The sequence below is a fragment of the Macrobrachium nipponense genome, chromosome 10 (assembly GCF_015104395.2).
Source record: "Macrobrachium nipponense isolate FS-2020 chromosome 10, ASM1510439v2, whole genome shotgun sequence".
Taxonomy (NCBI): Eukaryota; Metazoa; Arthropoda; class Malacostraca; order Decapoda; family Palaemonidae; genus Macrobrachium; species Macrobrachium nipponense.
In genome coordinates, this window is record NC_087204.1 from 109,819,238 (window position 1) to 109,841,561 (window position 22,324).

General features: G+C 40.3%; 1 protein-coding gene across 1 annotated transcript; it reads right to left on the reverse strand.

The window, feature by feature from the left end:
- Window positions 1-1,727: 1,727 nt before the first annotated feature.
- Window positions 1,728-22,025, reverse strand: LOC135224100 (protein starmaker-like). The gene is made up of 4 exons (XM_064263011.1): window positions 21,977-22,025; window positions 9,017-9,748; window positions 5,765-5,950; window positions 1,728-1,921 (listed from the first exon to the last, which is right to left on the reverse strand). The coding sequence occupies exons 1-4, from the start codon at window positions 22,023-22,025 to the stop codon at window positions 1,743-1,745; spliced, it is 1,146 nt and encodes a 381-aa protein (XP_064119081.1). The 3' UTR covers window positions 1,728-1,742.
- Window positions 22,026-22,324: the final 299 nt, after the last annotated feature.

The following is a 22,324-nucleotide window of genomic DNA, read 5'->3' on the forward strand; positions in this document are numbered from 1 at the left end:
TGTTAATTACCTAGTCAACAAAATTCATGATTATCCTATACACAGATTAAGGAAAATTTATCAATACTATTTTACACCAGGCCCAATATTTAGCAAAATCCACAAGATTACTTACAGCACTTTGGGGAATAAGAAAATATGACAAGCCATAAACTTACCTGCTACAATCTTGGGGCCACACACGCTTAGCATTCACAAGCTTTCCTTTGGATTTATATAACTTTGCCCTGTATTTTTTCAGTTCCTGGCGTTTCTTTTTATCCTTTGTAGAGCCTGCCGCAAAATGCAAGCATCTCCCTTGTGACATCATCTGGAACCTAGAATAGAGATTGCCAACTGGTAATACGACAATATATTTTAAAAACTGATGCAAACCTTCAACTAAACTGATTTACTACATACACAAAAAAGATACAAAAACATTTATGCTACCTAATATATACAGGAAGTCCCCAAGTTACGTCTGGTTCGGGTACATCATTCCGGACTTTTGGCGATAGGCTCATGCACCATTAACCCTGAATTTTTGGTGCTGTAAGCAGATTTACAGCATAGTTACCTGCTTTATGGCGCTTACAGTGTCCTAACGGTTTTGTAAGTGCTATTTATTCCCATTATAATTATGATGCTTTGGGTTACGGAGAATTTTGGCTTTCAGTGCACCGCAAGGGACGGAATCCCATCCCTGCTGTAAAGTTTAATACTACAAACTTTCACCTACATTACTTACTAAGCTATTATCTTTTTAGTGGATAATTGTTGTTCTAGTTTATGTACAGTTTAACCAGACCAAGAGTGAAAATTCTTGCCTTTCATATGACTGGCGCAGGCTTCCCTATATCAACAGAATCATTAATCTAAATAAAATGGTGGATGAAACAAACTTGTTTATGTGGTTTTCTAGGGCATTCTTCATTTTTATTACTATTATACCCTCCCCTTTTCTGAACATTTCATTTCTACATATGACAACTTGACAATTTTTGACATAACCATGCAAAATAGCCATTGCTTTAACAACAATGTTGTGCTAAGAACTATATACCATACTGAACATTTCTACAAACTAAAATGCCACTTGATAAGAGATTTTAAAAATTCATTTAAACAATTAGCAACTTTTTGAAAAGCTGCAAAAATATTTCTATGGCAAAATTTTTAAATGAAAGCAAAACACTCATCTTACAAAATTCACTAAATGCCTCTTCATTTATTCACAAGTATAAAAGGAATACTGTACTTTACTAATATTAAGTAGAGTTGTTGCCAAGAGGAAATCCAAAATTACAACGCATTTCACTGCAAATTTTATGTAGTGACTAATGATCAATACTTTCCGTGATAATTATTGTGGGTGGTTGCCTCCTCTTGAAGGCAAAGCAATGTCCAGACAATATATTGTAAAAGAACAGATGCAATTTTCCCAATAGCAAGAACTCTGACAAATAATAATGTATAAGAATAATGACCAACAGGTGTCTGGCCGGTGGTTTGGTCAAAAGCACTGGGCACTTTTCTACCAATATCTAACTAGATGGTGCAACTGAAGAGCTGTTTGCAACAATGTAAGGCTTCTTATGATTAATGGAACTGGAACATAGTGATTGTATACACCTGTGTGATACAAAAATCTCTGGCACAGACTGTAACATTAAAAAAAAAATTGATTGACAATTACTCCTCATATTACTTGTAAAAGAAGCAACCTATTTCAAACAAAAAGAAATGCAAAACCTCTCCAATTACACTATTTCACTTACCTGCTGCTCCTGTTTCAATTTTGATTGGCTGCCCACTTTTTTGTTTGTAGTTTCTGGAGAACCAAACCACAAAGAAGTTGCTAGGAATGACTGCAACAGTGACGTAGCAAGAGGACTCTGCATAAGCATAGCTTCTGCTACTTGAGGTGGAACTGCAACTCCTAATAGTAATTATTTTGAGCATTTAAGTTTATGTAGGTGGTTAATCTACAGATTTACCAGTACTATTGTACAAGATTTATTAAGGAAAACAGTAAGAAATAAAAACATTATCTGCACAAAAACTTGAAAATGAAGAACCTGAGTCCTCTGATATACTATCACTTTATCCATATTTCAAAATCTTATAATCAAAGGTGAAAAGATATTTTCTAAATAGAATATTTCCAATATTGAAAGTGATAATTCTTGCCATCGATAATAAATAAGGTCTTCAAACTAGCAGCCTTTAAAATTATAGTACAGTATAAGAGAATCTATATTCTTCTAAGGGCAAGCAATGTTTCAGTTGAGTAATAAAACATAAGGCAAAAAGAATTACTTAAAAGGAAACTATATTCTCCAACTATTAACAGACCATTCGACTAACCCTAGTTCTCCAAAGTTAAGAAACAACTCATCACGACAAAAATTTCATAATATGATTAAAAGCAAAAAATAAAAAAATGTAATCCTCCTACTAACATACAAAATAAAACTAATACTTAAACCAACTCTATGCTATACTTTTTCTACCATATAGCTATACTTTTTTCTACCATAGATGATATAGAACACTACCATTCCTAAAGATAGAAAAAAAAAAGAAGGGGGGGGGGAGTATTATGACTCATTCTCAAGTAAAGACATCATTAACCCTCTTACGCCGATTGGACGTATTAAATGTCGAGTCAAAATGTCTCCCTGTATGCCGATTGGACAAATCATAACACGTCGGCTCAAAAAGCTTTTTTAAAAATTCGGCTAAAAAACTTAAAGGCCAACCAGCCGAAAACTTTTGAATCACGCGCCTTGGGGGATGCTGGGAGTTCACGGATCAAGGCTTTGTTTTGTTTACAATCGCTACGCAGGCGCGAATTTCTTTCTTATCGCACTAAAAAGTATCAGTGACACATATCAAAAATTATTTTCGTCACTGACATAATTTTTGCACCATTTTAAATTATCCTTTACATGAAGTATTATATATGAAAATGTGCGCAATTTCATGTAAAATACAACAAAAAAATACTCATGATTATAGCTTTTATCCAGTTTTGAAACATTTTTCATATAAATAATAATGATAATGTGCATAAATTTCAACCTTCCGGTCAACTTTGGACTCTATCGGAAACTTTGACTCTACGAAATGGTCGAGAAATGCAATTGTAAGCTAAAATTCTTATATTATAGTAATATTCAATCATTTGCCTTCATTTTGCAACAAATTGGACGCTCTAGCACAATATTTCGATTTATGGTGATTTATGAAAAAACTTTTTCCTTACGTTCGTGCGATAACTCTTCCGATAAAATTTTTCGCGTGCGATTGTCCTAATGTTTGCACCCTTTTAAATTTACCGTTACATAACGTTTTATATATGGAAATGTGCGAAATTTCATGCACAATACAACAAAAAAACAACCCATGGTTGTAGCTTTTATCAGTTTCAAAATATTTTCATATAAAATAACGTTAAGTGCAAAAAATTTCAACTTTCGGTCAACTTTGACTCTACCGAAATGGTCAAAAAATGCAATTGTAAGCTAAAACTCTTATATTCTAGTAATATTCAATCATTTACCTTCATTTTGCAATGACTTGGAAGTCTCTAGCACAATATTTCGATTTATGGTTAATTTATGAAAAAAAAAAAATATTCCTTACGTCCGCGCAGTAACTCTTCCGCAAAAATCAGAATTTTTTTGTGCGAATGTCGAAATGTTTGCACAATTTAAAATTAGCTGTTACATAAAGTTATATATATGAAAATGTGCGCAATTTCATGTAGAATACAACTAAAAATGATTGAAGGTTGTAGCTTTTCTCTTTTTTTGAAATATTTGCATATAAATCACGATAAATAGAAAAAAAATCACGTTCGGTCAAATTTGACTCTACCGAAATAGTTGAAAAACACAATTGTAAGCTAAAACTCTTACGGCCTAGTAATATTCCATCATTTTTCTTCATTTTGAAACAAATTTGAAGTCTCTAAAACAATATTGTGATTCATGGTAAATTTTTGAAAAATATATTTACCTTCACTCCGCGCGCCGATTCGTGGCCGCAAGTCTCCGAAATACGTACATCGCATTATCCTAATATTTGCTCCTTTTGTTCGATATTTAGCCTTTTAATAGAGTTTCATATATCAAAATGTGCGCAAAGTCATGAAGAATACAATAAAAAATAAGTGAAGGTTGTAGCTTTTTCCATCTCTGAAATATGTGCATATAAAAAAATATATATATAAAAATTTCGACATTCGGTCAAATTTAACTAGTCCGAAATGGTCGAAATCTGCAATTCTAATCTAAAAATCTTACAGTATCGTAATATTAAATCATTTGTCTTAATTTTGAAACAAATTGGAAGTCTCTAGAACAATATTTAGAATTACGGTGAATTTTTGAAAATAAAATTTTTTACGTCTGCGCGTTACGAATTCGTACATCATTTTGTGATAATATTTTTCCGGTGTTGCTTTAATTGTTTTACTATGTATTATATATCAAAATGATTGCAATTTAGTGTACAATACAACGAAAAAATAAGTAACTCGTTAGCTTTGACCGTTTTTTGGATAGCGTGATTTGAATACAATTATCTATGAATTTTTTTTTCGCTACCATATCTCGCATTATTTACATATGATAATGATATTATTTTTCAATTATGATGATTGCATACTAAACTTCAGGCAATGACAAAAAAATGAACTCTTAATCTTTAAAACTAAGCGCGCTGTGATTTTTTGAAAAAGATATTTTTTCCGCTTCCACGCTCACTCCAAACCGGCGCCGGCATACAGGAGAGGTTTTGATTTTTAGGGCTTCGGCGTAAGAGGGTTAAGCAGTTGGATAGATTAACAAAGATTTACCCTCATAAAAATGATTCAAAAGAGTTAAGACTTGATTACTGTATTTGGACTGCATTCAATAATGTATTACTATTTACGCTTAGATCAAGCACTGTGGCAAATAAGCCCAAGTTTTTAAAATCAATAAACTTAATTAAAAAATATTTTAAATTATATTCATCTATGATTAAAAGAAATGATAAAATCCTATTTCCTCTAAAACCACATTATTCTTTCTACTGGGCTATACTCCAACAGTAATTTATTTATGGAGGAGCCATGCAATGAACAGCCATTCTTCTTTCATGGCTAAAACATGTACATTATAATGTACTACGCTGTTTTATCTGTCTAGGAGATATTACTGTACAACACCCACTTTCCTTACCACAGCATTATCAAGCTTTGCATAAAGTACTATGCACGGCTGATGTGCTTTCTTATCACATTTAAACTTGGTCACTTTTCAGAACTCTAAAATTCCATTTTCTTGCCAATGGGTTTGCAGTTTTCAATATCTTTTAATTTCACATTAGTTCATCTTTCCTCCACTGATTTAACCTTTACTGTACATTTGTGGATAGTTTCTTCTTCAGTCACTATGAGAAGTCACTACTTGGGAGGAGGAGTCCAGGAGGACACTGCCTCTCTCTCTAGCTGCCGTGTTCCCCCTTCGCAATTCCCTCAATACCAACAGGGACTGGCAGCCAATAACAGTTGTATATGTAAACATGATCCTTCCAGAGAGGAAAATACAGTAGACTACAATTTATTCACTATCAAAAATAAATCAATAACTAACTGAACACACTATTACCATTCACAAATAGCTATCTAAAGTAATTATCCCTAAAGATGAAGGGTTATATACTACTGTATTTAGGTTGATAAAACCTGAAACATCATCATCATCTAATAATAATGAAATGAAACACACACCTGCAGGAAGTTGTAGCTGGCTGATATTATCCTCTTTCACGCCCATCTGCTCTTCAGCTGGCTCTTCCTTGACTTCAACTTCATGTTTAACATTCACTGGCTGAGGAGACTCTGTTGTGGTATCCTTAGATTTCTGACTTAAAGATGATTCTGGTCTCTGTGACTGTGCATCACCATCATCATCATCTGCAAATATAGGTTGATTAATATAAAACCAAAACAGAGAAGAAGCAAAGTAAAATTTATTACAGCAAACAAAAAACACTTCATGATAAATATTAATAGTGTTCTTAAAAGCCTTATCAAACCATACAAATCCTCACTAACATTTCTTATCCGGCATTCCTTCTATACTGTATGGTCTGACACATGCTGCATGCTCTTCATTCCCTTCTATCAAGTACACGTCTTCCCTGAATCACTACTTGGTCCTATTTTTTACCTATGGTCTTCTAAGATCACCTAGGCTTTTCCAAGAGATGTCCCTAAATGGGATAACTATATAATGCAATGTACCTGGAAGGGCTAATAGTAAATAGTACCACAAACTCATTGTAACATCCCATCAGCTCCAACCTAGTTACTATCTTACCCTGTACATTATCATCCATTCCCTATCTCATTTTTTCCTTAGCCATCTAATGTTCAAATTAACCTAGTTTCACTTCACTCATATACTAAAAATAAATATTTTGAGCACACCCTATGAAAGCTTATCAATGAAACTCTAGTACATGAGAACTACTTTACAATAATGATGATAGCAATAATGCCACTAACAGGCATCAGGACACTTCTCATCACCGCACAGCCAAACTATCTCATTCTTTAAAATCTACTCTTCAGTGTATCCTATCTACTATCCATTTTCACATCTTCAGCGTATCCTATCTACTATCCATTTTGACATAAGTGACTTACCAAACAATTACAAAGCTGTAAGCTTTCTTACAGCTTTGTGATTGTTTGTAAGTATATGTGAAACCTTATTTTATTATAAAATATCATGTTTTTACAGATTATATCACTTCCCTTTCTAACCACTCTTTTCTGACCTTTACTTGTTCCCCCTGAACTCCTATCTAGTCTAGGTCTTATCTACCCATTTTTATTCCTTATTTCCCGAGCTCTCCATAGGTTATTGTCCTGCTTCTTCCCCATCTAGTGCTTTCCTGATCAACTCTTCCTCATCACTTCTCATCATAAGGCCTAAACTTCTCAGTCTCAAGAGACCTCACTATATTTAACAACCTCTGGACATCACAGCTTTCTACCCACCATTCCCTGCTATTAATCTTAATATTCTATGGTCATACCTCTTCAAACTCTTGAATTTCCTTGGCAATTACTATTTCCTGTCTCTACTGCACTGAGTAGTATAAACCTATAAATTCTCTCTACTAAAGGGGAATTTTTATTTATTGTACTTCCAGATATTTCTTGAAATTTCAATCATCCTGCAGCTATTCTTTTTGGGGCTCTCTCAAACATCAGTTTCAATCTAACAGTCAAGTACTACATCCAAAAGGTGAAAGAAATGCTCATCTATCAAGAATTTTCTCACTTTACGTCTCTTGCCCTTGTACTTTTGGATTACATTTCTAGGCATCAAAAATCTCCAATTACATGTACATTGTAAACGTAAAATTTTTTTATAACATCTTTTGCATTTGTAGAGTCTGACTGCCCCACCTTTCCCACAACAAGCACATGACACCTTCCCAACTGTATTTTTCCTTTATTTTCCCTTCTAGGCCCTATGAACTTTGTTTTACTGATTTACCATCCTTATCTCTTTCTCTTGAACTGTATCCAAGTATTAACCATCTACATTTCTTGAATCACTGCCCAGCCTTCTATTGCTGATGGCATTACTTCATATTTTCCTATCATCAACCACCAACTTCAAATGCTATTTATGAAAAAAAGTTTAACCAGAGCACTAAACACAATCTTAGTCCTTACCCGACTGGCCAGAAGAATTTAACTTTATCCATGGAATAAGATTAATCAAGTTCAAGATCTCGTGTATTTGCTTATCACAGAGATAATGGAAATGACTTTACTACAATACATGGTAATAAATCACAAACCAAAAACCTAACAAACTACCAAAGTCCAAAAATCATAGTTCCACGCTGGACAAGTGGTTTTCGAGCTTGGCTGCCAATCCGGTGGTCCGAAGTTCGATTCCCTGCTCTGCCAACGCGGAATCAGAGGAATTTATTTCTGGTGATACAAATTAATTTCTCGATATAGTGTGGTTCGGATCCCACAATAAACTGTAGGTGCCGTTGCTAGGTAACCAGTTGGTTCCTAGCCACACAAAAATATCTAATCCTTCGGGCCAGCCCTAGGAGAACTGTTAATCAGCTCAGTGGTCTGGTTAAACGAAGATATACTTAACCCAAAAATCATACCCAAATTCCCCCAAATGACCCTTTTATTTGGGTCATCATCAAACTATCCAGCAGCCTATACATGTGATGATCCACAAATCTGCCTGCTAACAAAAAACAATTGCAAAGATTTATACAAAAAAAAAAAAAAAAAAAAATACTGAGCCCCTAGCATGGCAAATCTTAACAGATAACTCATTCTCATCACATAAGCAACAGCTATTCTTTGTAGTATAAACTGGTAGGACTCTTCAAGAAACTATGATTCTTCACAATATAGAATTATCTCTACATAAAAATATGACAATAATGTATTCATAACTTAGTTACAAGGGAGTAATCTATCTTTTCCCCACTGGCAAATTTTCAAACATCATTACATGCTTTGCTGTATAATAACGCAACATGTATGCTTGTTACATCACTCTGACATATAACCTGGCAATCAAACCTTCATGGTTAGGATCAAAACTGTTGTTCAAAATTTCTACAAAAAACAAAAATAATAATAATAAAAAAAAATAAAAAGTAAAAGGCAAGTCTCGCAAAAGCACCAAAGTCTAAAGACTGAATGATATTTCCCATTAAAAAATTGAAGGACCAATCATAACAAAATACTTCCTTTCATTCACATATGAGCATTCTAATTGCTATATCCATAAAAGTGGCTAAGTAAATAATATTAATCTTCCACAAACTTCCTATATATAAAAAACCATATAACCTACAGGTTAACAACATCAACAACTTTCCTCATCAAAAGCAAAGATCAAACTTGAGTTTACATTAAAAATTTATAAACAAAGAATGCAAGAAACTGTCAACAACATTACTGCTGCAAATGTCACTGTACCTGCATCTGACAAATGTTCACCATCTTCCTCTTCCTCATCTTCTTCCTCCTCCTCTTCCTCAGCATTGTCCACGTCATCTCCCTTTTCCTCCTTTGCAGGTTCACTATCCTTGTCATCGTCATCATCATCTTCATCCTCAACCTCCTCTCCTCCCGAGCCATCATCATCACTATCACTGCTGGTTTCATCACTAGACTCCTCTTCCTGATCATTGTCATCGTCATCATCTTTCTCCTTCTCAGTTTCTGGCACTTCATCAACAGAATCTCTACTTACATCAGCGTCACTAACACTGTCATCATCACCATCACTGGCATAATCATCGTCATCACTGTTGTCTTTCACTTCATTAACAAGATGAGGCGGTTCTCTCCGAGCAGCTCGATTTACACTATCTATGTACATTTGACTTGCATACATTCGGTTCTTCATGCTCTTAGCATAACTGATATTATTGTTATTATTACTAGTAGGTACGCTGTTCTGCATTAGCAACTTCCGCCTTTTGTTGCTTGCAAAACCCATGTCACTATTGGATTGAGGCACTTTTCGTTTCTTTAACTTCTCAGAAATTAGTCTACTAAAGGCGTCCTCTTTCACCTCACTGTATCGATTTTCTGGTTTAACCTTAAGGTGGCTAAAGAAAGACCCATTTTCTAGTCCATAAATGTTCCTACCCTTTTTGGGCAAGGCCTCATGAACAACTGTGATTGTTAATTCATCACTCACATCTGCAAAAAAAAAAGAACAAGTTAGACAAATGTATAAGAAAAACCTAGCCAATATATATTGAAAATAATTTTTAAACCTTACGTACAACACTTCACTTATACTGATGTTTTAATGTTTCTTAAAGAATAGCTGTTAGCAAATGTATATCATCAGTGTAAGACACTCACCTTGAGTCTCCTTCCACTAATTAGACCCTTATTCACTATATCATAAACAGCACTGCTGCCAGTGTGACATAAATTAGCTGAAATTCCTGGGAGTAGGGTACCTACCACCAGTTGATTACAAAGTTTAAATTTATGAATATTGTAATTACAAATTTTGTTTCATAAATATACAAAATACATTAACTCTTCAATCTCCCTATCAACTGATGGTCATTTGACATCTCGAATCATAAATTTCAAAGACCTTACTGTATTATCAAGGTCTTCAGCCGCCTTCAGGTGCCTGTCAAATGTTGAAGTAGAAGTGTGATATGCAGTAAGAAACAATGAAAAAGATGACCATGTCGCCTGATATCCCAATAGCTACAAATTGAACAATGAACAAATAACCCTTATATTTAAAACACAGCCCAAGGAGGAATGTCAGCAAACTAACACAGTATTCTATCAAAACAAAAAATTTCATACCAACATTATCCCAACATATTAAAAAATGAGATGATATGGAGCACTGCACAAAAGGCCCACTGAGTCTTCAGAATTTTCTACTTCCATGCAGTGAGCATCAATATGCTCTTGGTGTCCTGTGGATCATGTCTGTGGAGATCAGACCTAAAACCAAACGCATAGCTTTACTTCACATTTTCATACGGCTCCACCAAATCAGCTACTCGAATTCTACAGCATAGCTTGACTTCACATTTTCACATGGCTCCACCACATCATCTACTCAGATTTTACAGGATAGCTTGAATTCACATTTTTACATGGCTCCACCACATCATCTACTCAGATTTTACAGGATAGCTTGAATTCACATTTTTACATGGCTCCACCACATCAGCGACTCAAATTCTACAGATAGGAGGCGTGCCATCCAACCGCACTTTCCCTTTTATACAAGTATCCAAGGATGTACAGTTGCACAGGGGTTGTCATCTAAAGGCCAATCCCAACAGGGTAAGATGAGAAAAGGGATTTTGACGAAGGAAAAATCTATTTCTGGGCAACGACCTGTGTCGCCCTGTGAAATGGTTCCTTTGATACTATTTCTGAGGAATAAATATTGCTATTCATCCTAGAGAAAAAAGAAACAATATAATGCCAAGATAAATGGCTCGCTCACTTCTTATAGAAGTGTCGGTATAGTAAGGAGCGAGTGGAATCACTACCAGAGGTCCCTTGCCATTTAGCTTCTTCCTTCGACAAAACCCCGAACTACGGAGGAGCAGTGCTACAGCTCCCGGTCTACTACTACCGTGAGCGCCTCCGACGCCTGAGACGTCATTCCTGAAGATAGCCTCCAAGCTTGGGGTAAGCTGGGTGAGGATAATCTAACTACAGTGTCGGGGTTTCCACAGGGCGACACAGGTCGTTGCCCAGAAATAGATTTTTCCTTCATCAAAATCCCTTTTCTGGGCTTGACCTGTGTCGGCCTGTGAAATAGTACCAGAGAATGCTAAACACCAAGCTTGAGGAACAGTACAGATAAATTAAGAAGGTAAAGTTAAACACTTGTAAGGTTAATAGTATAATAATCAACTAAAATTACAGTCTTACCCTAAGGGAAGTATAAGCCCTAAAATGATATTGTTAAGATACAATAAAGTTTTGTACATACTTACCTGGCAGATATATACTTAGCTATAGACTCCGTCGTCCCCGACAGAAATTCGAATTTCGCGGCACACGCTGCAGGTAGGTCAGTGTAAAATCTACCGCCCCTGCCGCTGGGTGGCAGGAACAATAGGAACGATTACCGTTCTAGAACCAGATTTTCTCTTCCACCTGTCTCCTGAGGGGAGGTTGGGTGGGCCATCAATCGTATATATCTGCCAGGTAAGTATGTACAAAACTTTATTGTATCTTAACAATATCATTTTTGTAGATGGAACTTACCCAGCAGATATATACTTAGCTGATTGACACCCTTGGTGGTGGGAAAGAGACAACTATTTACTGAATAGACAGGTAAACAACATACGTTGTAGGTAATAAATAAATAAAACCTTGGTTCCTACTTGATCAGGCGGAAGCCTCCATGGCTAATGCCTAGGAATCTGCTTCGCCTCAAGAGCCTCAGCGAGGATGTGAACCTATGGCTAAGAGTTCTTGTGGGTCTGTCGATGGGGTCTTATCCATTTACTCGACAGAGCCTCTTACATGACAATATGCCTATGCCTAGTGGCATAATTAAGGAGCACAACACCGATCCCGATCACCTGATCCTAACACGAGGGTTAGTGCTTAAGTTGAAAAGAGTTATCTACCAACTCCTTTCAAACAACCCAAAGAAAAAACACGACGTTAAATAAAATTTAACTCACTAGTTAAGGATCAGTATCTGCTCCCTATCCCAGCAATGTATCCGCAGACACGTATCAACCAAGAGAGAAGGATCCCTCGAAGGTTATCTTGACATCCTTCGGATAATGGGAAGTCAACACAGAGTTGCATCTCCCGTATGTGACAGCTAATATGTCCTTATGACATATTGTTAGGGAAAGAACAAGAATTCGGAAAAGCTCGCACTTCATGCGCTTTTAATTCTCAGCTGTTTGAAGGAATCATCAATGCACTTATCAAGTGCTTAGGAGATCACAATGTCTCAAAGAAGGCCAGGGCGTTCTTTGATATAGATCTCTTCTGGGTGAAGCCTGGAGCCTGGCTAGCGCTTGGCAGGCGCCTAGCGCCTGTCTAGCGCCTCGCGCCTGGCTGGAGCCTGTCTGACGATGTCCACATCGGACACTCTTATATCTGTCCGATTTGTTCGCCTCTGGCGCATTTGCGCCAGGTTGGAGGCCCGCTCCTTCTCAGTATCCGACCATGACAGAGTTCCGTGGAACTGTCCGCCTCTGGCGTTTTTCGCCTGTATTGGCATTTGGCGCTTGGCTGGCGCTACATTGTCCGAGAGTCCTGAACAACCACTAGTTTATCAGGAGACTGGAGAAGGGTGGAAGAAATTCTTCCCCTTTGAGCTTTTGGCCCCTGGCCAGGGGAGGTGATTTAGTCAGCTACACCCAGTAGACGACAGGATATCTAACAACACGAGAGAGAAGAGTCTTCCTCCGAGGAGGATCCTTCGTGAACACTTCTTTTGCTAACGAGATCTCTTCACATGTTGATGAGGTTCCTCGTTGCAGAATCTTCCCTATCCTGCCGAAGGAAGGGAAGGAGTCTGGAAGTCGAAGGAGGACTCTGAGCTGAAATTGGGCGGAACCCTGATTTCTAGCTCTTATTGTATCCTTCTGAATACCTTCTGGGAAGCATTTTTGAGCCCCTCATCGCACCCCGAAGACTCTGTAGGCAAAACCGTTTTAAACCATATCTTCTTCTGTAGATGAAAATGTAAGTACCCTGCCTGGGCAACTAAACTTCTCTCTGAAAGCGTTGCGTCAGGAATAGAGGGATTTATTTTCTTTTGTTTTCCCGACATACTATGCTGGCAAGAACCCATTGCCGAGTCTCCATTGAATCTGATGCGAGATTCCAATGCACCAAAAAATTCACTTGTCTTCTTGGTCGTTTAGGGCTAAGAGAAACAAAGAATTCCTTCATAAACTTCCTCAAAGAAGTCAGATGAGGAGCAGTTCCATTTTGTCGGAACACGGAATCTGTGGCCACAAAAAAAAAAAAAATCCCATTCGAAGTACATGATATCCTACTCTTGTCGTAATTGGCGGTTTAATCGTATAAGATCCCCGAAGATCTTAATCCTCTGTTATCTCTAATCCCTTTGTAGAGACAGAGTATGGCCTTTAACGCGTTCTTTGATAGCAGATATATACATAGGTGATTCTTCCCTCTGAAAGTGAAGAAAAACCTCGCTATGTGGTTCACAGAGGTATCGGAAGAGGACAGTTTCCTCATTCCCTAACACGATCTGCAGCAATTCTATGTTTTAGCCATGACTATTGTCATTTACCTTGAAAAAACCTCTCATTCATGTCCACTTCTGGTCAGTCTGCACGCGGACAGACTCGAGTGGAGAGGTTTTATAGGTCTATTTATAATAGATTCTGATAGAATATCCAGATACTCTTGGAAAAGCCTTACGAAACATGCTGTGAGAAGAACGTGACTTCTGTGAATCCAACCTCTCTAAGGCCAAAATGAGGCATACATCCTCTCTTCCTTTGACGCCCAATTATCTTAATATCTGTTAAGAATTTATAACTAGGGGAAAAAAGGCTAAAGTTTATTCCCCTTCTTTAAATTTAAAGATGTCTTATATTGCTACCTCTCTTGGTTCGAGGAAAAAGAAGCAGTCTAAAGGAAGCCTGTTCGTCTTCTACCTTACAAAGAGATCTATGAAAGAAGACTTTTCCGGTGCAGGTTTTCTCACAACTCTTTTCAATAAATGTTTTAGGGACATACGTTAACAGTTATTATCTTCGATCGAGAAGGTTCTCACGGACATGCAAAATCTTGCATCGAACTCTTAAGGATCGTTACGTTCCGTGTCTGTTCCCAAATAGGTTCTCTTTTGTTAACGCGAACCGGGCGAAAAAAGAGATTCTCGATGCTCTTGCGATATGAGAGAGTCGTGGAATTGGCCTAAGTGATTAAAATAAATCATTTCATCATTCCTTGTAAGCGACCCCTTTTCGATTAAAGGGTGGGGAACGAAATCAGGAACGAATCTTGCCGTTACCGAGCCTGCTGTCCGAGAGGCTACTGGACTCTTTAAGTTAATAACTCGCTAAAACGAGAAAATATCTTGGATGGTGCTTCTGGCACAATTTGCGCCAGGCTGGCGCTTCCTTCTAGTTCTTTTTAGGTTATGTGCCATAACATCTATGCCTTTATGGTACCCGACATCTTCACATGGGTTTAATTCCGTTCTAAGGGGTGGGAAAAAACTTTTATATAGTAGTATAGTCCATTCAGGGAAACAACTTCTGCCACTAAGAGAATGTTTCCCATCCGACTCACCCAACTTCTCTTGAGCAATATCCGAATTTAAAAAGGGTGTGTGCGTTTCTCGAAAGGATGAGAGAATTATATATATCGCGCGCTGCCGTATTAGAATCCTTTATAATACTGTCACATTGTGGTAAACAGCATTAATCTAGGAAACCTTTGTAAGGATACTAGGAATTCTGTAGTTAACCTCGGTATGTGCATAAGACTTGACCATACCGTAGTCTTAAAGTGAATTCTCTACTACATTCATCTCTCACTAAGCATGTACTTAATAATAAGCATGCTTTCGTAAGCATGAGAGCATTATACAATATAGAGTTTCGCTGCGTTAGAATCCTTTAAAAATGTTACCTACGGTAAACAGCATTGAAATGTAATATCTTTCTTATGAAAGCTTCTTAGCAAAAGGCAGACAATATTTTATTTATGTTTGCTTAACTATCCCCTCAATCCGAGGCTAACCTCGATTGTAGGGGAGAGACACGGTTATTCATTCCATCCCGCAGGAGAGAGACATGTTACCGCCCACTCATGACCGACACCTACAAGATACTGCGTTGGTGTCTAAGCGATAGCAGTCTCGTTAGCCGACTGGCCTTACTCTCCAGAGTTGCCAGCTATCCATTTAATAAAGGAATCTTATAACATTATATCGAACTTCAGGAAGTTCTTATAATGCATATCTAAGCGAAACAAGACTTCGATAAATACTAGAAGCTAAGTAGGTGTTGTCTTAACAATCCCTTTCAGCGTAGTCTTCCTAGGAAATTCCTGGAAGGATACTGGTAATTGAGTTGCTCAGCAAAGTAACAACTACGGTATGTGCTTATGATTTGCCGTATCGTATTCTCATACAGCAGATACTCTACTACCTTCTTTCCCTGCCGAGGCAGATAGAGAAAGGATATTCTGGCGCCTGGATCCTTGCACCTAGCGCCTGGAATGTTCCGCGCGCCTGGAATGTTCCGCAGCTAGAAAGGAGACTCGCTCCTGGAACGTTCCGCTTGCGGGGAAGGTCCGTGCGCCCTGGACAGTTCCGAGCGCCTACTAGACCCCTTTTAGAAAGAGCCTCTTGCCCGGAAACGTTCAATGGAAGGATCGTTCTGATTGCCACTATACTGTAAGGCTCCTTGCTCTTAGCCGTCTGTTTTTCTGGCGCAATTTGCGCCAGGCTGGCGCTTCGTCTCTTTGAAGGCGCCTTGCGCCAAGAAAAATTTTCTAGAACGCGGCTCGCGTTTGGTTGTAGGAACGCGGCTCGCGCTAGTCTGTTAGCTGGAACGCTAGCTTGCTGGAACGCGGCTTCCTGGCTGGCAGCGGCTGGCTCTTGCTCAGTGTTCTCTTAGTTTTCAGAGAACGCGCTAGATCACTCCAAACATACATTCTTCGTCTTTTCGGATGTAAGATGAAGAGACGCACTTTTTAAGGACGCCTTATCAAATGGCTATCCTTGGCAGTCTGGGACGTTCTACAGAACCTGCTGAGGGGACGCCTGACCGGTGGGGGGTTCTCCCTAACCTTCCTGCGGCTGTCGACTTTCCTCCTCCACTGGGTCTGGGAGTTTGGAAGAGGTCTAGGCCTGGAAGCGCTACGGAGCCGATCAGACGCACCCTCCACTCGCACTGGGAACACTATATCAACTTCTTACCTTTTTAGAGCTCGCCTTTTGAGCTCCTCATCCATTTCATCTTCAAATTTGCACATATGAATTTGTAGATTCTGTGGAGTAAGGTGGTGATGAGGATGCAACAACTACTAGAATTGTCAATACTCTAACTGCTCGTTAGTACGAGAGCTCTTAAAGCTTCTAAAGGAAGCGTATCTAGTTATATGCTTTCTGACTTCCTAAAGTAGGAAGTTAGATCTTATATTTCCTTCATCAAGTTCTATTCCCTTATTGCAAAATATAAGTGTCTACCGAAAAATTCGGTAGTTTCACGTAATATATTCTTCGAAATTTCGAAGCCAAATTCATTAAAAAGTTAATAAAAGCGTATGCCAAACCAAAGACCCAGTACTTCCCTGCAAAAGACAGCCCAGAAGGTCGATGGCGATGAAAAAACGAAAATCAAGTCAGGAGGTAGCAACAACGTATGTTGACACTACGCGACAGAGAAAATCTGGTTCTAGAACGGTAATCGTTCCTTATTCCTGCCACCCAGCGCAGGGCGGTAGATCACCTGACCTACCTGCAGCGTGTGCCGCGAAATTCGAATTTCTGTCGGGGACGACGGAGTCTATAGCTAAGTATATCTGCTGGGTAAGTTCCATGTACAAAAACACGGGTTATTACTTAAAATAGTTAGCCTAACAACAAACAATAACAAAACAGGTAGGCAAAGACAGGATATAAAGTTGATATATACAAAAGAATGGAACTGAATCCAATCCATTAGAATGATGAACAAAAGCAAATCAAGGTAACCAATACATGGAGGCGACTAAAACTAAGTAAGGGGCAATGGGCAGGTAGAAGGAAGGCTACAAGAAGTTATAGTTAAAAATAAGAATCAGGAGAAACTGTGTTTCCAGCTGCCACTGCTGGAAATTTGAGGGCTTCTAAGGGTTTTAGGTAGTGCCGTTTGAAAACTGTCGGAGATTTCCAGCCTGTTATACTTCTTAAGATCGTCAAAATTCATGTGTTGAAATAATTAATAGATGTGGCCACCGCCCTAACATCGTGGGGCCCGAGGAAAGGACTCTGGATGGCCTGTTTAATGAAGTATAAAATTGTTGCCTGATCCCTTTTAGGGATAATGTACCACCTTCCTTCCTAATGAACAATGGGCCTGAAGATTTCAGAGTTGTTCTGCTTAGGTAGGACTCTTAATGAGTTGACAGGCACAGGGAAATGTCTTGAGGTAGTGGTAGGATTTTCCACGAGGACCATCTGTCCTGTGGGTCTTCATTTTTTGGCTAGAAAATGGCGATCTGGGAAATAGAGGACTTCCCCTGAGGGGAGGAACTCAATGTGGCCTGGTTCTCTTGATAAAGCTGACAGTTCTGATATTCTAGCTCCGGAGGCTAAACTTAATAAGAATAGGGTTTTCTCAGGAGGGATATATAATTGCAAGAGTCATTGTAATGTACCGAGGCCAGTTTGAGGACATCATTTAGGAACAAGAGACTGATTTAGGTCTCGTTGATGGTCTTAATCTAGCACAAGCTTTTGGTATGGACGTAAAGTACGAATCCGTAAGGTCTACGCTAAAACCAAATTGGAAGATCTTTTTAAGAAGCTGATTGGTCGTAGTGATAGTGCTTGCTGCTAAGCCTTTCTCAAACAATGATCTGAAGAAAGTTATGGCTAGGTTCGTGTCATGACTTGAGAATTTGACAACTTAATGAACTCTGCTAGTTCTGACAGATGAATCATATTGCGGAGAGTAGATTCTCTTTATCTGATTCCAAGAATGAGATATTCTGGGGAAGGGATCAATTTCTCATTGCCTCATGGCTGCGAATTTCAGAAAATCCATAAAGTTAGGGTTTTCTGAATTCTTGAGGAAGCGGACACAGTCTGAGTTTGCACTAACTGGGTTAGTTTGGGGTTGGGAATCCGTAGAGGTCGGGAGTCTCAACTCTAGGAGTAGAGGGAACCAATTGCTCTTGGGCCAGTTGGGAGCTCTAGAAGCTACTTGGCCTTTGAATGTCCTGAGTTTGTCTAAAAACTTTCATGAGAAGGTTCACCGGGGGGGAAGAGGTAAATTATTCTTCCATTCGTTCCAATCGAGGATCATTGCATCCGTAGGTATGCTAGAGGATCGAGGTTGGGTGCCACGTAACAAGGGAGTTTGTGGTTTGACTCCGTGGCGAAGAGGTCTACTTGGAGTCCGGGGACTTGTAGACTGATCCAATTGAATGAACTCCTGTCCAGTGTCCACTCCGATTCCAACGGAGCGGAGCGCGATAGAGCGTCTGCTACTACGTTCTTGACTCTGCCAGGTGAGTGGCTGACAGGTGCCATTGTTTTTGTTTGCCGGAGAAAAGATGGCTATCATGACATGGTTCAAGTGGCTGACTTGGATCCGCCATGTTGATGTAGTGTACTACTACTGCACTGTCCAGAACTAATTTGAAATGTGAGTCTTGGTGGCGGACGAAGCCGTTTCAGTGTGAGGAATACTGCCATGGCCTCCAGTACATTGATATGTAGCTGGCGGAATGTTAACGACCAAGTTCCTTGAACTTTTCGTAATGGGAGTATCCTCCCCACCCTGTAGTGAGGCGTCTGTGTGGATCACTAATGATGGAGGGGGAAAACTGTAGAGGAATTGCTTTTGAAAGATTCTTTGTCTCCGTCCAGGGACGGAGATGTTTCCGTAAGATCGCTGGGATACAGGCTAGTTTGTCCCGTGATCTGCAATTCGCTCTTGAGCGCCATACTCTGTTTTATATCTTTGAGTTTGACTCTGAGCAGAAACGTCTGTGACTGATGCAAACTGGAGTGAGACCAGGACCTCCTCCTCGGCACCTCCTGGATGTTTGTTGTTGTTTGAGAAATTGTTTTGTAGCTCTTGCAATCTCTTTCCTTTTCAACGACGGAATTGATAGTGTGCGCGATTGTAAGTCCCACTGAAGGCCTAACCACTGGAATTGAGATTCCGGTGTTAGTCTGGACTTGGTTTTGTTTATTGAAAACCTAAATGTTCTAGGAATTTGATCACTCTGACCATTGCTTCTTTGCATTCTTTGGGGTTCTTTGCCCAAATAAGCCAATCGTCCAGATAAGCCACTAACATTATTCCCTGTTTCTTAGCTCTTGCACTACTGCTTCCGCCAATTTGGTGAAGATCTGGGGGCTATGTTGAGCCGAATGGCATTACCTTGAAGGAGTAGGATTGTTGTCTAGTTTGAAGCCTAGGAATGGACGGAAGTGTCGGCTATGGGAATATGATAGTAGGCATCTGTAAGATCTATAGAGGTTGTGACGGCCCACGGGGAAGTAAGGTCCGTACCTGCGAAACGGTCAGCATCCTGAACTTGTCGCAATGAATGAATAAGTTCAGATGGGACAAGTCTAAGATGATTCTTCGGTTTACCGAGTCTTTCTTTGGCACGCTGAACAAGCGTCCTTGAAATTTTAATTTGTTGACTCTTGAGACTACTCCTTTGAGAAGGAGGTCTTCGGTTATACTCTACCAATTCCGTTGTTGGTGCTTGATAGAATCTGTGGTTGGAGGAGGGCCCTCTAGCCAACTCCAACCTAGTCCTTTTGTTACTATACTTTGAGCCCAAGGGCTGAACCCCCACGCTGGCGGAAGAGGTACAGCCTCCCTCCTACCTTGGGACTCTCACTGCTGGTTTGCTCCTCGGGAAACCTCTTCCTCGTTAGCAGCCCTGCCGGATCCTCTGAATCGAGAGGCACCTTCTTGCTCTGCTGCCTCTCGCAAACCTATTGAAAGACTGAAAGTTCTGGCTTTCATAGTTGGAATTGTAGGCTGGCGAGACAGCAAAGGAAGTAGAGGGTTAAGATTGCTGGGACTGAGGGGTCAGAACAAGGTATTGTTGTTGACCCTTCGACGATGGTTGCCCTTGTGGTGCTGGGACTGCCTGAACCAACGTTTGCTGAGAAGGCTGGAAGGGAGAGAACTTCCTTGGTTTCTTCTTGTTCCTTGGGTTAGGACCAGAAGATTCCTGCCTCCGCTTTGCTACCAGTCCCCACCTGACTTTGAGGCACTGGTTAACCTTAGAAGCCTCATGAAGGATTCTGCTACTACTGGTGCTGGAAAGAGGTCCGTTCCCCTCCCAAATTGAGGAAGCAATCAGTTTATTAGGTTCATGGCGGATAGTAGCTTCCGCCAGAATGTGCTTCCTACAATTTCTCCTGGCTATGAGGAAGCGTAAAGGTCACACTGCATGGTGTGCAGCAGACCTTAGCTAAAAACTTTAAAATAACAGCTCTTGTGGTATACAAGAGCCGTCATCTCCGCCATAGTCATGGAGGAAAGGGATCTCGCGAGCCTAGTCCGGGCGTCGTACTCCATCTGGATGAGGGAGTCCGACAACCTGGGGAGTCTCTCACTAAAGAGAGGTGTGGCACAGTCCGCCTTTAGTTTTCCTACTGAGAAAGTAGGAACTGCCCCTCGAAGTACGTCTCGGAGCCTGGGACTAAGAGAGAGGTGGGTCGTCTCTCGTAGTTGAGGCAGGGGCTCGTCTTTCAGGGCGGCCTGAAAGGTTGCTTCCACTACCTTAAGGGTCAGTGGTAGCGGAGTCCCTTCCACCGGAGTAAAAATGGTGAAAGGCTTCTAAAGGCTGTGATGCGGGTGTTTTAACACGCCCATTCCTCCAGACTTCTCATAGAGTCTGCTGTGCCTGTTCCTTGGAAGGATCACTGTTTCCTGGGAACCTTGTCCTCTCTCATCATCACTGCTTCCGTTAGTCGGACGTAGCCAATGAATGGTGGTTGAAGGTCTATGGGGTGGAACTCGAAGTCCTCACGCCTTCGAGTTCCTATGCCTTCGATTGTCAATCCGTTGACAAACGGGGCATATGAAGCGATCCTCCAAGGGTTGGCCGCCTTGAATTCCGGCAGTTGGCTGGAATCTGGCATTGGAAGAGGAGAAGGTGGCACAGATAGAGGGGAACCTGCCGCGATCGAGGTTAGAATCCCGGCGATGGCATTCTCCTGAGCGGCCAGCCGTTCGCCAGCGATTGGGATCGACTGGCCGGAAGACGTAACAGAACTGGAGAGCTGGGGAGAGCACCGAGCCGACCTTGTTGTCAACCAAGGCCCTACGATCACTCCCACCTGCTCCAGAATATTAGCGAAAAGGATTCGGGATCAAAAAGAGGGACTTGAGCCCGATCCTTACGTGATCTATGTTTGGGGGACCTCGACGCAGAGGAAGAGGCCTCCCTTGACCTAACTGATCCGGGGCGGTGAGCCGGAGTTACAGTGTCTGTCAGGATGACCGATTTCTTGGGGAGAGACTTTTTAAGTTTGTTTCTCCTCGGTCATCTTAGCCTTGGGGATCACTGAAGTAGCCTTAGGACGGACAGACCGCTGCTCTTCAGTGAAGCCCCGCCCCGGAAAGAAGTGGAAGTAGAAGGATCAGTAGAAGGTGATGGAGAAAGGGAATTCAGGAAAGGGCCCACTGAGAACCCACAGAAGCTGCCCCTTACCTACACCCTTACCTGTACCAATGGAGTCAATAGCCATGGGTTCGACGGTCTGAGGTTCCATTGCCGCAACGTCTTCCTGCAACGTCCTCTGGGAAAATTCCCCCTCCTGAAACGGAAAGATCAATGACTTGAAGGGTCGGCCAGCAAAGGGGCGGCCGCCTATTCGGGTCCAACCACTGATTCCATTTATTGGCTCCTGGGAATAAGAGGTAGGTCCGCCATCTCCTGGGTAAGAATGTAGGGGAGGGACCCTTCGAAATTCCGGCCAAAACCCCCCTTACCAACAAGCTTTGGAGGAGGTCAACAAAGCTTTCTTCTTTTCTTCATCAGAACCTGTTAAAAAAGGGTTCTAGGAGTTAG

Coding starts and splice junctions, on each gene's coding strand:
- LOC135224100 (XM_064263011.1), bottom strand. CDS start 22,025: ATGGAACCTCAGACCGTCGAACCCATGGCTATTGACTCCATTGGTACA. Junction 5,951..9,016: donor TGAACATTTGTCAGATGCAG/GTACAGTGACAT, acceptor CTATATTTGCAG/ATGATGATGATGGTGATGCA. Junction 1,922..5,764: donor CCAGCTACAACTTCCTGCAG/GTGTGTGTTTCA, acceptor AATTACTATTAG/GAGTTGCAGTTCCACCTCAA.